The sequence below is a fragment of the Teleopsis dalmanni genome, chromosome X (genome assembly GCF_002237135.1).
Source record: "Teleopsis dalmanni isolate 2A chromosome X, ASM223713v2, whole genome shotgun sequence".
Classification (NCBI taxonomy): Eukaryota; Metazoa; Arthropoda; class Insecta; order Diptera; family Diopsidae; genus Teleopsis; species Teleopsis dalmanni.
The window spans coordinates 3,036,371-3,054,044 of NC_051848.1; the positions used below are offsets into that span (position 1 = coordinate 3,036,371).

The 17,674-nt window shown below is 29.4% G+C and overlaps 2 protein-coding genes across 3 annotated transcripts; one reads left to right on the plus strand and one right to left on the minus strand.

Moving 5' to 3' along the window:
• Window positions 1–4,245: 4,245 nt before the first annotated feature.
• Window positions 4,246–12,579, plus strand: LOC119690176 (inward rectifier potassium channel irk-1). Of its 2 annotated transcripts, XM_038105174.1 has the most exons (8): window positions 4,246–4,331; window positions 4,392–4,636; window positions 8,990–9,054; window positions 9,124–9,257; window positions 11,394–11,789; window positions 11,897–12,003; window positions 12,077–12,413; window positions 12,478–12,579. In XM_038105174.1, the coding sequence occupies exons 2-8, from the start codon at window positions 4,617–4,619 to the stop codon at window positions 12,535–12,537; spliced, it is 1,119 nt and encodes a 372-aa protein (XP_037961102.1). In that variant the 5' UTR covers window positions 4,246–4,331; window positions 4,392–4,616; the 3' UTR covers window positions 12,538–12,579. The 2 variants fall into 2 exon arrangements, with proteins under 2 accessions (XP_037961102.1, XP_037961101.1); XM_038105173.1 differs by lacking the exons at window positions 4,246–4,331; window positions 4,392–4,636 and adding an exon at window positions 6,391–6,848.
• A 1,527-nt stretch (window positions 12,580–14,106) lies between these two features.
• On the minus strand, window positions 14,107–17,674 carry LOC119689864. Its single transcript, XM_038104795.1, has 5 exons — window positions 17,299–17,674; window positions 16,962–17,120; window positions 16,768–16,903; window positions 14,860–15,641; window positions 14,107–14,800 (listed from the first exon to the last, which is right to left on the minus strand). Exons 1-5 carry the CDS (start codon window positions 17,483–17,485, stop codon window positions 14,217–14,219), a joined length of 1,848 nt encoding a protein of 615 aa, XP_037960723.1. The 5' UTR covers window positions 17,486–17,674; the 3' UTR covers window positions 14,107–14,216.

Consider the following 17,674-nt stretch of genomic DNA (forward strand, 5'->3'; position numbering starts at 1 on the left):
CCTGGACGTATAATCATAATTCTACTAACGTTAAGAATAATCATACGTAAAAATGACGTGCAATTTTCAGAGTTTATATTTTGCCGTAATATTAATTTAAATGAGTGCAAGTTTTTTACAAGTTTTTAAAGAAGTATTTATTTATTCAAATTAAAACAAAACAGTAATACTTTCAAACACATTTTTTAAATAAACATAATAAATATAATATGCCAATGATTTTCACTTAAAAAGGAATTGCATTTTTCAAAATTATGTATTAAGAGTAAATTTTCAATATTTCTTAATATATTTTTTTTATTTTTATTTAGAATAAATCAAAAAATAATAATAGAAACAAAAAAGTAAATGAAATTTATATATACTTATAAAATGAACAACTTAAAGTTAGCTTATACAAATAGCAAGTCATATTGAGATCGTCATAAATGTTACGAAAATAATTAAAATTATTAGGAACTTTTGGTTCAAATCAGCTAATTTATAGTTATATAATAATAATTAATCCTATGCAGAAATACACTTAAAGCATGTATCACGATTGTGCTCTCTACAAATCGGCTTTTTACAAGAACTACATCTAACGTTTGTCATTCTTTTTTTCTTATATGAACAGAATGCACAATATGTTCGACCAGAACTAGATTTTCCACCTTTCTGATCATTTTCTTCATCTTTTTGTAATATTTCAACAATATTAAATCTCTTTGATTCTATTTCTATTAAAACTTTACTGAAATTTGAAAGAAATAAAAGTTTTTCAAAATACTTTATTAGCCATAAAAGTTACACAAAGTATAATCATACGTAAAAATGACGTACAACGACTCAATATCTAACTTATGTCATGACTTACCGACACTTATCATATACCTTACGCAAGAGTTAGATCCCGACTGAACATATCAAGAGCGCGAGAGCAATATATGAACACAAAAATGAAATAACTGTAAAAAACGAAAACGTGTACGTCAAATTTACGTACATTATGCGTCCAGGGTTAAATATATTATAAAAAATATATATTCTTCATTATACTTATGTAAATATATAAAATATATATTTAAAATTTTTTTTTTTAAAACAGTGTAGTATAAATTTTAATTAATTAATTCATAATTGTTTTTTCTTCTGATTTTTTATATTTTATTGTATATAAAAAAAACATTGACCACAAAAAATACAAACAAAATCTTAGCTGACAATAGAAACACCAGATCAATATCAGGTCTTTCATTTGGTTTTTGGAAAGAACGTTAACTACTTTCAGTCTTGCACAAGACCGCTGTCACTGCAGTGAGTTGAAAGATCGTTGCTACAATTCCTCTATAAAAGTAAACAGACATTTATAATTTAAATTTATGTTTGTTAATTTTTGTCATTAAGTCAAAGCATTGAAATCCACTATGTGAGACATTACTGAGCATATACACTGTTAAATTGTGCCAAAACTTTATACGTGTGACAAATACATAATCTTTTAGAATGTCTCCAAATAAAATTTGTATATGTTAGTGAAAAAATGAGTATATGGAAAAATTTGTCCAAAGTGTAACCAGTGCCTTGTGCTTGTCTTCTAACTTGATTACTGGAATTGAGTTTCAGCTTTTGACATTCACAGTGCAATGGCTGAAATTTGTCTATTTTGTATTCCTAAAATGTAGTTATATTGAGTTCAAATCTCACAGAGAATAAATGAGAGCATCTGATTGAGCTTAACATCCCTGGATGGCAAAAAAGTTGTTCAGATTATTTAAATTTGAGAAAATAAATCGTTCGAAAATGTGGTGAAAAAAAATTTATGATATGTTTGCATTTTGTGTTTCAGCCATCATAGTCAACGCACTATATTATATTAATTATTTGTATCCGAAACTAATAGAAAAACATATAGCAACAAATTAATCGTAAAATTTGCAATAATAAATTTATTTAAATTTAAAACAGATATTAATTTATAATAAATAGAATTAATTTCTAAGAACTGTACAAACTTAAACTTCTTTCTTTTCCATATTTTTATACGAATTGAAATAAGCAATATGGCAGCACCATATTTTGACAGCCGCAAATATTTGTTTTGCTTACCATTTGTTTATTTTTTATAGAGTTTATTGAAAAAGACTGTGTTATTGTAATTTACTAAAATGCAGTTAAATTCGTTTAATGCAGAACTATTACAACTCATTTTAATTAAAGATTATAAGTGATGTTTAAAGATGGCTTATATTTGTATTAAATCATGTAAATTGTTTCTTTTTCTTTTTGTGATTTATGTTGCATAAATTTAATTAATATAAATATGATTGCAATAAATGTAACTTCTAAAACCTTTTTAAATGAGTTCGCTTTTAATGAAAAGGTGTTTATAATATGTTAATTATTCGTTTACAAAGTCTATTATTTAAATTATTTAATATAATGTAAATATTTTTGCATGTAATCACTTAAAAAATCAACATTTTCACTTAAGCACAGAAGAGCATAAATTTGTTAAGCATTATTCTATATAACAATGTCATAATAAAATTTAAAGGATATTTTTATTTAATAAATAAACTGTATAAAAAATAATGCACTAAATTGAACATCTACTGTATATATTTTCTGGCTCCCTTTTTCTACTGCAGTCAAGAGATCTTCTCACTATGCTACAGCTGTGAAAACCCCATAAAATAAATTTATTCTAAACAAGTTCAGCGTGACGAATAAATCTACATTTCCAAGACTTTTACTTACGTCTGTCAGTTAATGAGTATAAGTAGCGTTCAGGATTTCTATCGTTTGCAAAAGGTAAACCAAGCAGAATTCTTTAAGAACTTAAGAGATCATAGTAAATCTAGCAATGTCAGTCTGTCTGTCTACCTGTTTTTTATTTAACTTTATTTCTTAGTTCTTAGGTTTATTTCATCATTTCTTCGTATGCTCGAAATCGATTTACTATATAATATTGTAATTATGAAATTGGAAATACAACACATATAAATAATTTAATTTTTTTACTGAAAGAGTAGCATAGAAATTAAGACTCCCAATAGAACATTAAGATAACAGTGAACTGTTGGTGCTAGCAACTCACTCAAAGCAAAGAATCTATAGTACAAAGAAGTGCCACGCTCATACAAACGAAATACCCACTTTATTTTGCTGGTGGATTTATAATAAATCCACCCAACCTCATGCAACAATGTTCGATCGAGTCACAATTGGAATAATAAAGATAGTTACAATGTCCATCTATTTTCTAAATGCTCTTTATATCATAATCAACACAGTAAAAAACACATACAATGTGATGAAACGCATTAAATACGGTAACCGTAAAAGAAACAAATTACAAATTCGTATTAAAATTATTATTATCAACTATTACAATCACTTTTGTGTATCTTATAAGTTCTGTGATTTAAATAAAATGAGAATTGTAATTTTATACATGCATATATTCTGATGTATATATTAATTTTATTTTGTTTTGAATAATAAAGATGGCTTTAATTTTTGTATCTATTTGTCAAGGAATTATTATATCATTATTAACACTATATTTACTAAAAACCAGGATGCATACGCTTAAAAGGGAAACACTTAATAATTTATTATTAAAAATATTACCAACTGCTAATTAGATTTTCTCAATTTTTTATGAATGTTATTCATTAAAATTAAATAAGTGATCCTTTTAAAAAATATTTAATAAATTTGCCTAATTTTATTACATCTCTTTATATTTTGATAATATGTATTAAGTTGATATATTAGGAACTTGAAAACTGGCGTCAAAAGTTTTCAAAAAAATATTTGTTTATTATTTGAAAACTTTGTTTTCTATTTCATCTAAAGCATATTTCTATTATCTATTATTAGAAGTATAACCGATTTTTATCTATAGTAAACGTTATAAGTTTACAGTAAACAGTATATCTTGGATCCGATTTTTCAGTCACGTGATCTTAAGCATCTCTACGAGTTTTGAATTTACTAGATTAAGTTTATATATATATATGAATAATATATAAATACCTTTTTTTTAAACAAATAAATCTACAATAATTAAATATATTAAAGAGTGATATTGATTGTTTGATAATAAAACTTAAACAGTTCATTATGTTCTTATTATTGTAATCCATAGAAACCTGATGTCCCTGTTGAAATGTGCGAGTGTCATCAAGTCGTCTACAAAGACCAGTGGCTCTGGGAAGTACAACATATTGGCGACATATACACACATTTACATATTATCTGATTTTTGCTTCAAATCTTGAAATAGAGGAAGGCATATGTCTGGACTGCGAAAACTTGCATACATCTACAAAGAAAAATAATAAGTAATTATTATAATTTAGTTTAAGTGTTTAAAACTAAATATATATATATTTATATTGTAGAATATGCTACAAGTTTTTGTAGTAAATAAGATAAGATACTATGATATTATTGTAGCCCAGTGGGATTCAGAAAGCAAGCACATATATGGATAACTAAATCTGCACAAAATGGCAAGCTGCAGTGAGAGAATCTTGTCATTTCAACGCCTTGAGATGGTTCATTTTATTTGATGTGTTCTACCACAATATAATGAATATTAAAGTGTGTGCTAACAAACCAACTTCATGATCTTTCTTTCGAAAAAGTAAGAGAAAATTTTATGCAAACTAAAATTATGAAAATACTATATAATATATTTTATAACATGTACAAAACTGTTTAATCACAAATAATTTGCTTTCGATTTCAATATATAAAATTTTTCATATCCTTATTAAGCTCACATCTTAATAATTGTATAATTCAAAGACTTATTCACTAAAAACTTAAGTTCCTGAACTGCAACAGAAAAATTAGTTGTCTTATGCTATTGTTGTTATTTGCCAATTTGAAGTTTTGCCAATCCTTGGGAAGTCCACTTTTTTGCTTCTTTTAGTTATAATAGGAACCTACGCAGTTATCTTACTTTCTAGATCTAATTTTGAGCTCCTGAACTCTGAAATTCCAATAAAACTAGTTGTTCTGTTAAATTATAAGGTAAACTCACATTTTAAATTGCACTTCGGAGAGTTTAGTAGCGCTTAGTCGTTTGAAAAAACGTTTAGCTCCACAACGTAGTATCAAACGCGCTTTTAGTAGTAGTTGATGGCACTTTGGCGTTAATGTTGATCGTCAATAATCTTTATCGTAGGGCATTGTTATATCATTAATATGTTTATAATTTATAATAATATATAATATAATAATTTATATGTATATTATATATATTTGTATATATATTACATATATATTTATATTTTAGAAATTAAAAATATATATGCACTCATCCATATTTATATATTTTCTATAGTCAAGAAATTTAAAATCCAGACAACAGTTTTTAAAACATTTTCAGAAGGCAACGTTGTTTTGTAGGAATTGATGCGATTGACCCGGAGCCACTCTCATCAAATGTAGTTTATCACCCTCTAATGGGACTTTATAAGCAGGTATTGTGTTTGTATTTGACATTTGTTGTCTATATGTGTTTTCAACCACCACCTATCCGCAACCAAACCCATGTTATCTGCTTTATAAATTCCAGTGGTCTCCAACAAAAACAATAACTATATAGTTCATTAATCAATTGATCAATGACATTAGACTAGCAGATAAGTTTGTTTTAGTCCTAATTTGTCTAGTTTAAAAGTATGACTTGCACTGAATGTCTGTGGAATTGTAATAGCTTTAGAAATTCGTAATATTAGAACATTTTTATGAAGACAAGACTCTGCAGTTTATTTCAGCTCTCTGTACAATATTCATATGAATCACTTAAATTGAATCTGTGCATGTTCAAGCTTAAATTGAAGTTTAATTCCGGTATTTACGAGCTGATAAAGCGTATCACTTTTTCAAATGAGGGTTAGCGTATGTTGCGTGTAGAAATTATTTAACTTTTTAAATGCTAAATTGTTTCTTAATTCAATGATATATAAGTTAATTACTTACTGCACCGTACTTTTCGCCTACAGCGGCCTACAACGAAAATGTTCGTCTTTAGCACAGACGGACTAGTACTTGCTGCACATATGTTTCAGTTCCAGCAATTTGTTTTATTTTCATTATTATAGAATTAAACCTTCTTACTGAGCAGTTTGACTATAATTTATTATTCTTAAGATACAAAGAATTCTTTTGACAATATCAACTAAAGCAAAAATTATAATAATAAAGTAAAATAAATAAAAATGTATCTACTTGTATGTACGTTTTGAAGAATCTGTGCATATCTGTATCATTTGTATGAACGAACGAGTACATGGCATTATAGTCATAAAATTTAATATATCTCACAAGATAATATTATTTACAGCTGAAGCTACTGTATAAACTAAGCAGTTAAGTAGGCAAGTCACGTTAGTATCACAGAGAAATTATAAAACTTAGTTATTACAATTTGTTCGGCGTGATAGCACAGTTGCTTAGAAAATTGATCAAATAAATGTAACTATAGTTGATATAGTTTAAATCTATAGTAGCGTATCGTATTAAAGAAAATAAAAATTTTTCCGTTTTGTTGAGTGTAAATTATTTGTTGGTCCATTGTTACAATATTGTTTTGGCACGATTTGTATCTAAGGTAACGCAAATTTTACCGACATGACTACAGAAGAAGTGATACAGATGCAACGGTCGATATCAATGCCAGTTAAGCCGAAACATCTTGAGCCGCCACCTCTACGACGTGCGGACAAGAAAGAAGTGGTATACGATGACGGTTTTTATCCCGAAAATCCAAGTTTTCGAAATAAAAACACATCTGAAAATCATGGGAATAGTGAGAACAATGATGATTCCGTTGGAGTTATGAGCAAGTGAGTTTTGGTTGTTGATTGAAGTAGATATGTGAAGCACTGTTCAAATTTTGTAATGTTAAATTATATTCTGATCTATTCTGAATTACATAGTAACACTTAAATAGAGTTAAGTGAAAAAATTTAAATGTGTGAATTTATAACAAAGTTTTATATAGAAATATACATAAAAACATATAAAGCAACATTCGTTGGGAAATCACATTATGAGAAACTCGACGACTAGGGACAGGTGACAAGTTTTTGAAGCAGAGTACTTCAACTCCCTTAAGAACATCCAAGATTTTCTGTGAAATATTCATATTTTAGACTACATCTGTACTTATAAATATCAAATATAAATGGTTTGTGATGTCATGCTTCGACGCCAAAAAGCTGAGATTCAGTCGGGTCAACAACAAAAATAGTGACAGGTTTCTTAGTCAAAATATCACTGAACTTAGATTAATCAGTAGTCTCTAATCAATGTAGTACCCTCAGGTTAATAACAAAAATGCTGACAGTTTATTTAGTTTAAATATAAATGAACTCAGACTACCCCTTTAGCCCTTTAACGCTTTCTGAACAAAGTCCAGAACTAAATCTAAAGATGAGCTCTTAATCTGTTCTGGTGACAGAAATTCCATATGAAACAAGTTTCTTGTGAGCGTTATTAAAGCTGAACAGTCACAAAGCATATGCATGGTAGTTTCGAGGCATAATCTGCTTTCCGAATCAGCAGATAATTGTAGTTTATGAAGGTGATGTTTCAGACGATAATAGCCTGTAATCAAACTCGTTGACCGGTTTCTTAGTCTAAATATAATTGAACTCAGATTAGTCAGTTGTCTCTAATCTATGTAGTACCCTTAGGTTAATAACAAAAATGCTGACAGATTTCTCAGTCTAAATGTATCTGAACTCAGCATAATGGTGGACTACTTAACTGAACATGCCTATGTTGGGTAGTTAAGCAAAATGGTTTGACAATGGTTATTGATACTTCTGATAGATCCATAACGATACCATGTTTTGTGCTTGTGTGCTACGGCTACTAGAAAACGTATCTATTTTAACTATCTGACTTTTATTATTCGAATTAGTTCGAAATTTTAAACCAAGAAATATAGTTCGACTTATCAGTTGTCTTACTTTGTCTAAGTTAGCTTAGGAGATTCTTTCCTGGCATAAAATAAAAGATGTTACAAAATGCGGTAAGTGATATTTTTTTCCAATAATAAATTTTCTTCTTCTTATTTGGCACTACAGTCCAGTGCGAACCTTGGCCTCATTTCTAATATTAAATATAAGATATATATTTGATATATATCTTGTGTGAATGTGAAAGTGAAGGACTTAAATCGCAATCTAAAGTGTTTATAACTGTGAATGGTTAGCGCTGGAGATGGAGAAGATAAAAAATTTTGACAAGATTTGTTTTAATAATGTTTGGCATTAGAGTAACCAATTGATTTTGTAGTTCGAGTCATGAAACAATTTTGGCGATATTTTGGCAGAACGGAAAATGTGAACGTTATAGATTCGTTCGATAATATATGTCTGTAATAAGTTGATTAATGCTGGTGAGGCATAGGCATAAAGTTTAGTTATTTTCCATTATGAAGTTAATGTTATAAATGAATGCAGTTAATGTCATGTTAACACTATGCACGTTTTTCTTCTATACGGTGTTTAATAGTTTATAGTGTAATTGATTAAAATGAATTTAGATTGAATTCCATTTTTAATAGAAGTTTGGTCTAGTATTGTATATAATATATATCTGCTACACCACTTATGTTTTTAACTAGATCAGCGCACTGAAACCTAATTGTCTGAAATAAAAGTTCCTGAATAAGTAAATGGACTGCACCCATTCTGCAATTATTTTACAATTATGTATAACTTCATGTTCAAGTTTTTTAATTAAGGACTCTAGCAGTCTTAAATAAGAGCTCTTATTTTAGTAATAAATTTGTTAAAAATCGTTGAAATGGTTTTTTTTCATAGTGTTTACATTCACCTCAAATTAAATAACAAATTTGATATCAATACCTTTTTAAACTATTACGCTCCTGATCTAAAACAACGTATCTATTTAATATTTTTATGTTTTTTTCAAAGATTTAATTGAATATTTAAAATAATTTATCTTGTGCTAGCTTGCCATTTAGTTTTGATTGGGTCGGTAGTACTATAGAGCTCAATAATGATGAAATTAATAAAGGTAAGCTTTTGTGTATGCAATTTATATATTCCAATTAAACACTCAATGCTCTTTATTTGCTTTTCACAGATAGCCAAGAAACGCCGCCGACATTGCGAAAACGAGTGAATCGTGTGATTGGGAAGAATGGACGGGAAAATGTCAGCTATCGGAAAGTGCCACAGAAATCGTGGCGTTATATACGTGATTTCGTTACAACATTAGTAAGTGCTATATCTATTCAAATGTATATCTATGTTTTATTTTTTGGTCTTCCTGTGCCGATTCGGATTTTGATTCGAGCCATAGACATATAGTACCTAAACTTTTAAATGTGCTGTAGTTTTGCTGACTTAAATAATCTGCCATTACTTAACAGTCTTCTTATTCCCTTATGCTTTTTTGGCAGAGTTAGACACTTGCTTCTGTGTTGTTTATGATTTCAGTTTTCCAGAAAGCATACCATTAGATCATAGTAAAAGTTGATGAATCAGATATATTGTTAAATTGTGGTATAATGAGGACACATGTAGTGTTGTCGTCGTGGTAACCCGTAAAGATCTGCTAGTAAAATCTCTTTGAGAGATGGTGCCAGGTACTTGGTCGTTGTAGTTGATGAGTAGCTCTTAGACGTAGACCCGGCTGTTCTTGGAACCAATACATATGATGTCCTGTTAGAAAACGGCATATAGTGATAATTAATTTCTTTATAAACTCTAGTAAAACTATATTTATTATTTGTTTAATTTTCATGATAAATTCCACTGCATTCCATTACTACCGGAATACACTGTTAACCTGGATTTTTATGATTTTTAATCGATGAGTTAATATGTTAATATGTAACCCATTTTTCTACCTTACTAGCGATATCAATTGATTTTTTATTGTCTATAATATTAGCTGAATTTAACAAAGAAAATGTAGAAAGGATGAATATATCCACAGGAATATAATTCTATAAAAGTTTATTCGTCCCTTTAAGTACTTCATATAAATAGAGCACAGCCATTGTCAAAGGCGATGTATAGGTTCAACCATTGTTAAGTTTAGGTTTTAATAATCCATACACTTTTACGGTTTTTTTACGTATAATTGAGGTTCACTTTGATGTACATTTTTGGGTAGTGGGCAAGCCCGGTATATTTAGTATATAGAATACTTATAATTATATGATTGAGGGTTTCGGGTAAGGCACTGCGATCAGTTTGATCTATTGTGCACCATAATTATATGATAATCAAATTGGATAATTATGGTTTTGGTTTTTTTTGCAGCTGATAAATAGTATTGTAATGCATTAGGTGTATTAAATAGTGTTTTCTTATATTTTTCATTATTGTATTTTAGTGTCATCTATGTTAGTTTTTTAACCACAATTACTATAATGACTATATTGTATCCTTAACTGTTACCCATTTTGTGATTTTCATACGAAACATTCAATCGTACTTGAAATTCTTTAAGAATTTAATTCTTAAAGAAAGAATTCTTTCTTTGGTATTCCAACTAATTCAATAGTGATTGATTAGTATCGTAGATGCTTAGCGGTTAGGACGCCCGAATATGATGTGTAAAATTCATCAACTAGTGTTGGAATATTGACGAATAAAGATGCAAGAAATTCATAATGTTGCGAAAATTGCAAAGGAATATATCCGTAACATACTAAAGCATTTACAAGTGGGCAGCAAGTTCGGTGCCAAGTCTTACCATAGTGGATTTAAAACATAACAATGAGATTACTTCTAGGCTGTGTTTATAAAAATTTCAGTGTTATCCAAAAGTAATTGCATCGATTGATAATTGTAGATAAGACGGGTACCAGTATATACTTCGGAAAGTACTTATATAAATGAATGCACTCTAAAAAAGATGAAGACAATTCTATTAACAGGAAAGGTTATGGCTTCTTTTTAAGAACCGTTCTATAGACAATTAAAATTAATTGTAGTGCCCGTCATTTACTTGACTGAGAGATAATTGAGGTATAAACTGATGTAGTAGATCTACTAGGTTATAGTTGTTGCAGTCTATAGACTCTGTAATCTAAACTTATTTTACGTAAACGTAAAATAATGTTTTGAAATATTAGACTGGACAGTGTTTTATGCCTCGTTAATTGCACAGTTATTACATATAAGCATGTTCTTTTTTTTCTACTCCCATATTCCAATATAATACAACTTTGTATCTGATTCATAATACAATTACTTAGAATTTTGTTGAGTTCACTTTATATAATATAAACAATATCTACCTACATCATGCCAGTAAATATATATTTTTTTTAACATAATTCTGCAAAATATAATAATAAAAATTATTTTTGTGTTATTTTTGTGATTGTTCTTTTTCAGATAGAGCTTGATTGGAAGTATATGCTTACCATGTTTTTGGGTAGCTATTTCTTCACTTGGTTCTTTTTTGCTGGACTTTGTTATATGGTTGCAATTTCTCATGGAGATTTATTGTTCGATGCCGAAACTGGACAACGTTTGGGCGAGGGCACGGCGCCTTGCATTGTCGGTGTTTATGACTTTACCTCAATGCTTATATATTCTATTGAAACACAAACAACAATCGGTTTTGGTGAAAAATATCCAAGCGAAGAATGTCCTGAAACAATATTCCTTTTCATAGTGCAAATTATATGTTCGATTGCAATCGAGGGAGGCATGATAAGTATTATATATGCCAAAACAGCTAGACCAGCTAAGCAAATAACCAAATTGAAATTTAGCGATAAGGCCGTTGTGAGTAACATTAATATTATATTATACCATATATAGGATTATACACATTATTAGTATAGTATACATGTAATCCTAATAAATATTTTGTTTTGTCTTTTTTTTTTTAGATATGTTATCGTGATTTAAATTTGTGTCTTATATTTAGAGTTTGTGATTTACGTCAACAGCAGATAATAGATACAAAAATACGATTATATATGATAGTAGATAGACCGTAAGTCTTAAAATTTAATCATTTAGTGAAGCTATTCATATATGGTATTATCGTTGTTTATAATTGTAAACAGTACACGGGAAGGCGAACTTATCAAAACTCATACAGAACTTAAACTCGAAGGCAATGGGCATCAAATTATTGTTTGGCCGGAAACTGTGTGCCATATCATAGATAAAACCAGTCCTTTATATCGTTATAAAACTGCTAAGGACTTTAATGCGGCTCAATTTGAGTTATATGTTTCCATTGTCGGCACCTCGCCGACAACTGCACAGGTTACTGAAGCGAGAACTTCTTATTTGCCGCGGGAAATATTTTGGGGTCAAAGCTTTATAAACTTAATAAATTATGACGTTGTGAATGAACGTTACGTTATCGATTATAGCAACTTTAATACCACCATTTCAGTGAGTAATAATATTATTTTGCACAATTCAAACATCGAATCTGTAATATATTCCGAACCTATAGGTGGATATGGCGAAACCTTTAGAAGACGAAGCAGATAGTGTTACAAAAAAATTAAATTAAATTATTAAAATGTGTCTTTTAACCAAAATATTTTTTTAACTGTTAGTGTAAAATATTAGTAAATTACTAATAAAAAATAAAGCATTTAATTTTAATTAAAAAATTATAAAATCATTTTTATTCATTGAACTTCACATTTTAATTCTTTACAGTGTTCGTTTGAAAACTGCACTAATTAAGTCTAAAATTTTTCTTCACGTTTAAAAACTTAATTTAGTTTTTGGAATACTAAAAGCAAGATCGAAGAGATAGGAGATAATTGTTTTTGATGTAATCCAATTGACAAGAAATAGAACCAGCTTGCTGGATTTATAGGCAAGATCGTGCTGACCAAGCACCCATCGCCACCTCTATTTCATATTCTACCCTGTTGTTTTTATAACCCATTGAGTGCTGCTTGTGAAGTTCTTTTGGGAGGTGTCGACCGGCACTTAGTCGTTGCTGGCGACAAGTGGTTCCACTATGTAGGCATCGTCGTTCTTGGAATCTTCTATTCTACCCTGAAAATGTTTTGCAATAGTTTTTTTTAAGTTTTGGTTTATAATCCCTTGCAAGGTTGCTAATACAAAATTTGGATAGCAAGTGTGGTTAACCTATTGTCTGCATTACAGACGGTTCTATATAAATGAGAATTTAGCACATTATCAATAAAGTGTAGATTGACTTGACTTATTGTTGGTAGAGTCTTGTTATGTCGAAGACTTTTCTGCCACTGATGTTCCTAGGCAAATACATGTTTTCCATTACAGATTTTCCATATACATAAAATTTCTGTTTTTTGCATTGGATTCAACCATAACTAATGGCGCATTATCATACCACGGATGAGGCGCCGTCCGTACATCCTAACGGTTGATCTAAAGAACAACCTTAAAGGTCAAAGTCTCAAATATTTAGTACATGAATGACATTTATTTGAAAAGGTGCGATTTCCTTACTCAAATAGAAAGGGTATCGCATAGGCATTTATTGTATTCACATTACAATTTCGAACTTCGAACAATTCACTGTACTTGAGTCAAATTTTTGAATACTTAGTCTACTTAAGCATCGAATTGCTGAATGCTTCTAACAGCTCGAAAAATATTTAAAGCTCTAATATATAAGTATTCTGTTGTGTGTAAAAGACTAAGCTTTCTCATAAAACTAAAGGATTGCATTACATATATATCTTACTATATATATTAAAAATAATAATAGTTTTATTCAAAACACATACGACTAAAATTTTTTAAATTTAAATTCAAATTAAATACATTCTATGCCTAAGCTATTTTTGTTTGAATAAAAGTATGACAATAGCTGTAGATCCTCTGTCAATACTAGCTCACTAAATAATATTAATATTAATTAATGCTTAAATTAATTCAATTTAAAAATTAAGTGATACACATTTTCTTTAAAGTTGAATGTGTTTCAGTTAAGAGATAGGATTAAGTCGTTGAGTGAATGTTTATTTCTCAATTTTTAAAATTATTGATAAATATTTTAACAAATTGAAGATAGTTTATATTAAATACATCAATTGAATTACATTTTACTTTTATATTTTTATCTTTATTATTATTACAACAATTACAAACAATTTGCATACAAATATATAATTTTGATTCTGTGGCTAGAATTTAACTTTAAGGACACCTTATATTAATATCAGTCATCAAAACAAGCAACACAATTTATTTAAGATTGGCAGAAGAAGATGCTTCCCGCAACTTCGAAAGTGCCTCCTGCAACTGCTCTTGAAGTTCAATATTTTCGGTTTTTAAGCGTCTAAGCTCCATGACTAAAGGTGTGGACTGCATTAGTGTAATTAAATTATTATCAACACGTTCAGTGACTTTCATTTGCTCTTTCCATAGATTGAAAGTTTGAGTATAATATTGCCATTTGTTGGTATCAGCAGTACAATTACTTTCACATAGTAATTCCTTAAAGCGTTCATTCATTTCACTGCGTAAATTATCAATTTGAAATTGAATGGGATGCGCTGGTTGATCAAATTGATCAGCGGTTATATACTCAGTTTGTGTTGAAACTTCTTTTGTATCTGGTTCAATAAAAAGATATTCATTTGCCAATACAAAAGCTTCAAGTGAATTATTTTCCTTATCGCTGGATGAGTTTGAGTTATTAACTGTTTTTGGTGATGTCGACGGAGCAGGTAGTTCTTCTTCTTCAATTTGTTTCAGCTGTTTCACTTGTTTTGACATTATATTTACTTTGTCGATGTTTCTTTCACGCAAAGGAGGAGGAACAATTGCTGAATAGTAAAAAGGCAATTATAATTAGGATAACAAAAAATCTTTAGTAATAACTTACCATCTTTTTTTAATATATCTTCACCAGTTGATGAGTCATCTTCTGTTAGTGTAGATATACTGGCAATTAAAGGCAATTTATTACCACCAGGTAAGCTACATTCCATTCCGTTTGAGCTACGTACAAGAGTTTCCCAATCAAAACTATCACGGCGTGATCTGGGTGTTTTCGATTTATCCAAACTATTATCGACTTGATATTCCAGAAAATCAGCAAATGAATCACTTGTGTTGGGCTTTGGTTTTGCAACTGGTTTTGGATTCTCTTGTTTAACAAACTTATTATCTTTTAACTTTTCATTACTTTCTGTAGGACTAGATGAATTTACACCACTTTTCTCAAAGAAATCATTATGTACTTCATTACCGGGTGGTACAAATGCAACACGTTCCACGGATGAATCATGCAATAGTTTGGAAGTAATATGGGTTTTAAAGTTACGCATATCGTAACAAGAAACTTCACCTTTTAAACTGCCAACACAGAAAAATTTACCGCAATCACTTGTTGCCACAGTTGATAATGGATGAGAGCATACTACCGATGAAGATGGACTTTTATATCGAAAATCAAAAATATTAATAGTGCAATCATATCCAACTGTGAGCATTGTGTCAGGATCATTTTTGGGAATGGATAAATCCCGACATGGAGCCTTATGTGCATCAAGGCAATGTATGGTTTTGCGTTTAACTTGTGTATCATAAACTATAATTGTACCCTTAAATGATGCTGCAGCTAGGATTGAACGTTTTTTCGGATGAAAGCGAGCAACAGTGGGACTGTAGGTAAAAAAAAAAATCATTTCATTATAAAATTTAAAAATGGAAAAATTGATAAATTTAAATCTCACTTAATGATGTGTATAATATAATATACAAAATTTGTATTATAAACATTAAGGACCATAATTTTTATATCTCCTACGGGTCACATCTCCTACGGTTTAATCGACACAATATATATTTTCACTTTTTAATCGTTGATAAAAAAGTTGTTTTTGTACATTACTGATCTTATAACATTTGATTATAAGTTCGAGAAAATATTTAAGTTCTATTTTATTTTTATAATATATGTTAGAACTTTTCTTTGGGTATGTTAATACAAAAATACCAGCGTTATCTCATACGGAGTATCTCCAAGCGTTTCTCGTTGTAAATATTGTTTACCTCTCCAAACGGGTTGTTTGGGTTACAATAATTTAATAAGATTTTAATAAGATTTTAATAAGATGCTGTATGTATGTCCACACCTATATATTATTAAATTGTTAGACAATTCAGTTGACTAGACTTAATTGTTCAATCAAATATAAGTAATACAAATAAAGTGATTTCTTATTGTAATAAACTGGAAGGATAGCATTAAATATCTAGACATAACGATGGACAAACGATTCACATGGCTTAAACATATTCAACTGAAAAAAATTAGCTGTGCCAAAATTCTTCATCACATTCAACCGCTATTCAAAAATGAAAATCTCAATGTTAAGAACAGGAAGGTGATATATAACCAAATAACTCGACCTTCACTTTAATATGTGTGTGTAGCGTTCAGCAAGGCCTTAAACACTACTATTCGCCAGCTAGAAATTGCACAAAGCCAAGCACGGACAAGGCTTTTCAAGGTGCCAAGATACATTAGGACGAATGACATCAAAATTATTTACGAAAACTGACAGGCTTACCAACACCGCACCGCGTTATCGAATCTCAGAATGGTTACAGACTCCTCGGGGAAATGTGCAGATGTGAGAAAAGTTATTGCTTAGTCTGATGAACTGATAAATGATAATACAGTCAAGTCGTAAAGATGGGTTATGAAGAAATACCGCAGTTAATAGAGAGGAAACATAATAGAGCTAATAATTTACATCAATCATTTTTTTTTTAATTAACTTACTGGCTGTCAAAGGTGAAGTTCTCACTTTTAGTTTGTGTTTTAAGACTATATATGTCAATTTGTTTATTCTCTATCACAGCAGCTATGTAATCTCCAGTACAATTGTAGTCCACGAATGTAACGCAATTTTTGTAATCTGCAACATTGAATTTAATTAATCATTTAAGTAAATATTCAGTATATAGCCAACATACCAGATTTGAATGTATGATAAAACCCATCCTCCCGTAGATTATAAAGTTTAACCAGCCCATTTGATGTGCCAACAGCAAATTTGAACGATGACGTTTTGGAGCAACAAACAGAATAACCAAGCTCCGTACTTACTTTGGCACTTTTAAACTTGAAATTATCTATGTTTAAAAAACAATTTTATTTTCAAAATAAAACATTGTTTAATATTACTAACACTAGCAGCATATTTTTGTACAAAAGCGTATTGATAATTTTTTTGCAAATTATATTTTATGAATATTTAAATAAATAATTACTTAAAATAAAGCTTGATAATATTGTATAGTTTGTATTTACCTTGCTTAAGAAGTCCCTTGATGGTAATTAACTCAATGCCAGATTTTTTATTTATTTGCACCATAAGAGGCTTTTGATAGAATTGGAAATCGACGGCGCTATCCCCAGCTTCATTGTAAACCGCTTTCTGTTCTAATGTATCAAAACTCGATAAAATGGTCGATTTTGATGCCGAAACAACATTCATATTGAAAAATATGTTAATTAAAAAAAAAATAAATAAATTTAAGCCGAATTCGTTAAACAATACCAACACTTTTACAAAATATTCAAATCTTGTGCGCAAATTGAGCGCTACTAAATTACGTACACAATGTTTGAGTGATGAGTTGCATTCCAATAAAATATACTTTTTTGTAATTGTAGTGTTGCTTTA

What these genes read in the sequence shown, in the direction of transcription:
- LOC119690176 (XM_038105173.1), top strand. Translation starts at nt 6,634, where the DNA reads ATGACTACAGAAGAAGTGATACAGATGCAACGGTCGATATCAATGCCA. An exon ending in TAATGATGAAATTAATAAAG is followed by an intron (nt 9,055 to 9,123) that starts GTAAGCTTTTGT and finishes TGCTTTTCACAG; the next exon opens with ATAGCCAAGAAACGCCGCCG. An exon ending in TATATGATAGTAGATAGACC is followed by an intron (nt 12,004 to 12,076) that starts GTAAGTCTTAAA and finishes AATTGTAAACAG; the next exon opens with TACACGGGAAGGCGAACTTA.
- LOC119689864 (XM_038104795.1), bottom strand. Translation starts at nt 17,485, where the DNA reads ATGAATGTTGTTTCGGCATCAAAATCGACCATTTTATCGAGTTTTGAT. An exon ending in TTATCATACATTCAAATCTG is followed by an intron (nt 16,904 to 16,961) that starts GTATGTTGGCTA and finishes TCAATGTTGCAG; the next exon opens with ATTACAAAAATTGCGTTACA. An exon ending in AACTTCACCTTTGACAGCCA is followed by an intron (nt 15,642 to 16,767) that starts GTAAGTTAATTA and finishes TTTTACCTACAG; the next exon opens with TCCCACTGTTGCTCGCTTTC.